At 34.9% G+C, this 5,826-nt stretch overlaps 1 protein-coding gene across 1 annotated transcript in view; it reads right to left on the bottom strand.

Moving 5' to 3' along the window:
• Positions 1-5,826, bottom strand: part of ADAMTS20 (ADAM metallopeptidase with thrombospondin type 1 motif 20) — a 170,624-nt gene that overhangs the window by 91,448 nt on the left and 73,350 nt on the right. Inside the window, exons 9-11 of the mRNA XM_015558559.1 lie at positions 4,981-5,127; positions 3,726-3,867; positions 2,069-2,173 (exon numbers count right to left, since the gene is read on the bottom strand). Coding sequence (XP_015414045.1) covers positions 2,069-2,173; positions 3,726-3,867; positions 4,981-5,127 — 394 coding nt within the window. The remainder of the gene's footprint in view (positions 1-2,068; positions 2,174-3,725; positions 3,868-4,980; positions 5,128-5,826) is intronic.

Raw genomic sequence — 5,826 nt, 5'->3', positions numbered from 1 at the left:
GGCCAATGGGGGGAAAAATTGGCAAAGAATGCAGAGCAACTAGAACGTCCAGACATTGCTTATGGGTTCTAAAATGGTACACATATTTTGGAAAATCGTTTGGCACTCTCCTATGAAGTCAAACACACACCTGCCCTACGACCCAGAAGTTTTACTCTGGCTATTTACCCAAGAGAAATGTAAATATATGCCCATAAGAAAACCTGTATGAGGATGCCCAGAGCAGCTTTATTCCTAACAGCCAAAAGCTGGAAATGACCCAAATGTCCATCAACTGGAGACTGGGTAAACAAATTATGGTGCACTTGTACATTGAATTATATTGCAACATAAAGGAATGAAGTTCTGATGCATACAATAATATGGATGAAACTCAAAAACATTACGTTGAACAAAAGAAGCTTGACCCAATCTCTACCCAAAGGGTACATTAGTTTCATTTGTATTAAATCAAGAACAAACAAACTAATCTATGGAGATAGATAGAAACATGAACAGGAGCTGGTTCTGGAGAGAAGGGAAATTGTCTGCAAAGAGTTAAGACTGAACTTTTTTAGTGGGGATGTTGGCTATGTATGCATCTACATTGATAAAACCTTCCAAGCTGTACATTTAAGATAAGTGCATGTGACTCATATTTCTCAATTAAAAAAAATGTTTATGCCTGAACTGGATTTAGACTGTTCAGTAATTAGTTATCCATAATGTATCTCTTGATATTTATAAATATATCAATTACTATTTTAGCCACATGAAATCAAACATGAAGGTCAACAGGATATAGTAACTTCAACATTTGTTACAGCACTAGATTTGAATCACGTGAACATCTTGGAGTAAGTCTTCTTTCTAACATCAACAGCCCCGTATTCGAACTTCAGAGATGTCTTTTTCTCAACTCACGTTCAGATAATCAGTAACTCAACAAATGCCACTTCCTCCTCAAAAGAAAAAGCTAATTATGAATACTCGTCACAAAAAGTGAGAAAAATCGTCTTTTTAATAGTTCTTACTCTCAAAATATAAATTTTAGATAAAATTCAAATTTTAAAATTTAGTTCCAGTTTAAATCTATAAACTGAAGAATTCCAGTAGAATTTTGATCCTAAGATAATTTGAATGCAAAACCACTTCAATGAGTACTTCAGGTACTATAAAAATTGCTGAAGCTTCAAATTAAACTCTAATAATTCATTTGTAATCTAAGTGGCATTTATGGGAAACACATGCCTTCGGGAGGAAAAGTGACGCAAGAAAAGGGCAGTAGCTGGTACACACATTTCACTAAAGCAGCAGGTGGTAAAGACACAAGGTCAGCTAGTGAACTGAACTGAATTTGAAGTTCTTACTTTTGCATAATGCGAGCTTTGGCAGCACTAACTAACCCACTGCCAAGAAGTGTTCCTTTTGCATGGGGTAGCTCAGAGGAGGCTGACGACAATTTGTTGAGTACAGACAATATTTGACTTCATGCTGGAGCTCCAAGTACAATCTGAATTCATCTTCATATACAACACGTTTCATGATCATGGTGAGCCCTGTCACTCGACATCACCCTGGCAGATTGACTGATGTTAGAATGGTAAAGATGCCGTATGGCAGGCAGTTTATTGTCGGAATATAATGTATTTCAATATAATTAGAACCCACAAAATCCAAAGGAGACACTTAAAACTTTCAGTTATACTTAACTGAATTTTATGGGAGAAAAATGTATGAAATCCTAACATCCTTAAATTTGGAGATTTGCTGAAATATTAGGGCCTTCGTGTCTATACTCATCTTTAATAGCAAAACAATAATATACTTAGATAACTATATGTACACATGAATTTATCTTTCTGATAACTATATGTAATTTTAATATTCATCTGCTAGATCTTGAAAAACAGGGGGAATTATAATTTTAATTCACTAGACACTATTCTACATAAAAAACCATGGCAATAATATGAAATCAACTACCAGAACAAAAGTTGACAGCAAATGACGAGCAGTGCTGAAATGCGGAGCAATCACATCCTCCGATAATCTCTCGATACAAGACTCACCCTTGGAGAAAACCTACCATCCCAGGACCACAGTTGGTTCCGTCTGCCAGTGGCATGTGCTGAGTACGGCAGCCCTTGTGGACTCCTTCTGCACTGGTGCACCAGAGACGCCTGCACTGTTTCTGCAGAGGAAACGGAGCAGGCAAGCAAGAGTGAAAATGCAGCCACAATTACCCAATCAAGTCAATATAATGCATCAGTTCACAAACTGATCTTATGTAATTCCTGGTTTCATGGTCACAGCTGGAAACAATCAGCAAAAAATCTTTACTGCCCAGCCGGGGTGGCTCAGTAGTTGAGCATTGACCTATGAACCTGGAGGTCATGGTTTGATTCCAGTTGTGGGCTCAATCCCCAGTAGGGGGCGTGCAAGAGGCAAAAAAAAATACTTTTAAAAAAATCTTTACTAAGTTTTAGCTCTTGATTTTCCTCTAAATACATAAAATTGCAGCATTTAGTGTCCTTTTTTTAACTTTTAGATTTTCATCATGCATTGGGAGAGATGAATTGGAATGGAAATATTCAAAATTATGTGAGGCATTTTTCTCTCTTTGCAAGATATTTTTCTAAAGGACTTTTTGTTGTTAAATGTTATTCACAGAGAGTTTCCAAAAGCCTTCTTTGATCCAATGGAGGAATGTATGAATAATGTGCATAGAAATACTGTATAATGTATACTGGTTTCCTATTTTGTGAATATAATGCAGACTTTCAACTTTTGAACAAAGGGTTCTGAAGTTTTCACAAGAAACAAAAATCTATGGAGGCCCACAGGAGCTATACACATGATAATTTCTTTCTTTTTCTGATTTTAAATTCAAAGTTTGTTTAGTGTCTAAATCAGGTAGGAAGAAAGAAATGTGGCTTCTATGTAAGAAATTAAGGTAAATCTCCCCCTTCCATAGTGGATGTTTAAAGGCTTATGAAAATCATGACTATGAATTTAAGACTTTAGGAAGAATATGTACTATGTGGAGTATGCCTTGTATGTCCCTGCACTCACTGTTAAGTACCTTTCATTCATTCATTCAACATTCAATAAGCATTTATTCTATGGCAGATATTATGTAGCAGATCATTATCTTTACTTAAATGAATGAATATTGTTGGATTTCTGGTCCAATGATTCTCACAACCTAGTACTGTATCTACGTTATGAAAAATCCTAAAAACAACTTATAAATAGTTTAATGAAAACTAAACAACAGGCTCCAAATTTCATTTCTTTTTATTCAAATCTACATAAATTAAAATGCAGTCTATTATATTCCTGGGTCCTTTAATACAACTCATCAAAATACAAAAATGTCTCACATAATTTTCTTCCCATGTCCGAAAAAATAATATCACTTAAAAGTAAATATTTAAAATCCTGTTAATTTTCAAAACTTCTCTGTGGCTTTGCTTCTAAATGAGAATACTTCATAGGATTTTGTGAAAATTAGAGATAACTTTTAAGCACCTAATACAGTACCTGGCATATAATACTGACTCAATGAATTTTAGTTTCTCTTTTTTTAAGCCCCTTTCTGACAAACACCAGATTTTTCTAACACTTAAAAACGTTTAAGATATATTTAATTTACCTTCTGTTAAAGAGAATATACACTTTGAAATATATTCTAACTACAACTTTATGGTAGTTTTCAAACAAAAAGCCAAAATTTTTCTTACCAAATAGGGACACACTTGTGATCCAGGACCAAACATAAGTTCACACTGCTTGTTTACATCATACATTAATCCAGGAAGTTGTGAGGACAGATCATATATTCTCCCATTTGGTTTGTCAAGGAGGCAGTCCCCATGACCAGTGCTGTACCAATGACAGAAGATGAAATATTGTGAATATACACATATGCATGTCAGTATATGATTCTGCATCACATTTTTTGTAGTTCTTTATTTCCAAAGAGAAAATCAGTATTTTTTCATAATTTAAAGCCCAGCTCAAATCAAAATCAGTAAGAAAATCTCAGAGTTTACAAAGACTTCTGATGTGTATATTCTCATGTGAGACCCACTAGTTCCTTTAAGATACAATTTAAAAAAAAAGATCTCGACCAGCATGGCTCAGTGGTTGAGCATCTATGAACCAGGAGGGACTGGTTCAATTCCCAGTCAGGGAACATGCCAGGGTTGTGGGCTCAATCCCCAGTAGGGGGCATGTGGGAGGCAGCCGATCAATGAATCTCCCTCATCACTGATGTTTCTCTCTCCCTCTCTTTTCTTCTCTGAAATAATATATATATTAAAAGACAAACCCATCAGAATATAATTTAGAAACGAACATTCATATGTTGATCACATGATACTTTTGGTCTATTCTGCCATCCAATAGTAATGCCTTATATCTAATGCCCCAAAAGCCAAAATGTAAAAATAGAAATAAGCTTTCAAATCATTTGAGAAAACACATTTATATATCTGAACAATGAATCAAAAAAATTTCAAACAGAATTATGCCGTCTCCATCTCAAAGGGGTTGTTTAAGAAAGGAGTACAACACAGAGACAGAATGGTAGGTTTGGGAGTTGGCTTTCGGTTCCACCACTTCCCAGGATGCATGGCTGTGGACTGCTATTTCATCTCCCTGAGCCCCAAGTCTCCTCATCTGTAAATTGAGGGTGATAATATCTACCTTGCAAATTGTTATGAGAGTACATCACTTATTTAAAGGACTTAGGAAAGTGGAAAATGGCAAGGGGAATGCTAGATCTGAACTGTAACCCCTCAAAAAAATTTAAGAATGAAATACAAACAAAACTTTCCATGTTTCTAAACATCCATTTGTACAATGAATGTAAGTTTGAATTTAAACAATGAAAAATTAAACATAAATTGAATCCATTTAAAATATACAAATTTCAAATTTTATAATCTAATAAATGTGCAATAATTAACTAAAGTAACATAAAACCAGACTTACTCTAGAAATTCAGTGATATATTTCTGACTACATTTTGACCAGGTCCAAGGACTTGTGTGGTAATTTAGAGTTGGAGCCATCACATGATATTGATGTTTAATTCCAGATTCCTTACATTTAAAACTATCATCATGTGGAACATTAAATCTAAAAATAAAAACAGTTAAAAAAATACTAAAATATGTATACAACATAAGTAACAAATCTCTTGTATCTATATTATATTATAATGTAAAAAACAAAAAATTCTGGAAATCAGAATTTGTACTCTTGATCTCTCCGTAAAGCATTATAAACTAGGTTACCTTCACCTTAAGAAGCACATAATCTCTGAAAAACACTAGGTTATAACTTTGATCAGAAGCAGTCTGCTAATATGATATCTGAATCTACACAATCAAAATATTTGGATTCTGGCTCACCTCCTCGCAATAAGGACAAAGCATTCACATAAAAATGCTGGCAGTTTTCAACATGCATATCTTAGATGTGTGGAAAGATTAGGTAAAGGCAATACCACACTGAATTCCAGACCACTGATTATTGGTACAGTACCAAAAGAACTTCTTTGAAATAAGCCAGTCAGAGAACGACAAATACCATATGATCTTGCTTATATGTAGAATCTAATGAACAAAATAAACTGATGAACAAAATAGAGACAGAGGCATGGATACAAGGAATAGACTAACAGCTGTCTGATGAGGGGAGGTGAAGGGATTAGCCAAAAAACATATGTACATAACACATAGACACAGACAATAGTGTGGTGATAGCCAGAGGGAAAGGGGCATGGGGGGTAGGTGGAGGTAGGCAAAGGAGGGGGGAAAGAGGGCGGGAAATGGA

Source organism: Myotis davidii, unplaced genomic scaffold, assembly GCF_000327345.1.
Source record: "Myotis davidii unplaced genomic scaffold, ASM32734v1 scaffold290, whole genome shotgun sequence".
Classification (NCBI taxonomy): domain Eukaryota; kingdom Metazoa; phylum Chordata; class Mammalia; order Chiroptera; family Vespertilionidae; genus Myotis; species Myotis davidii.
The sequence above is the reverse complement of the archived record's forward strand: the minus strand, read 5'-3'. Positions and strand labels throughout refer to the sequence as shown.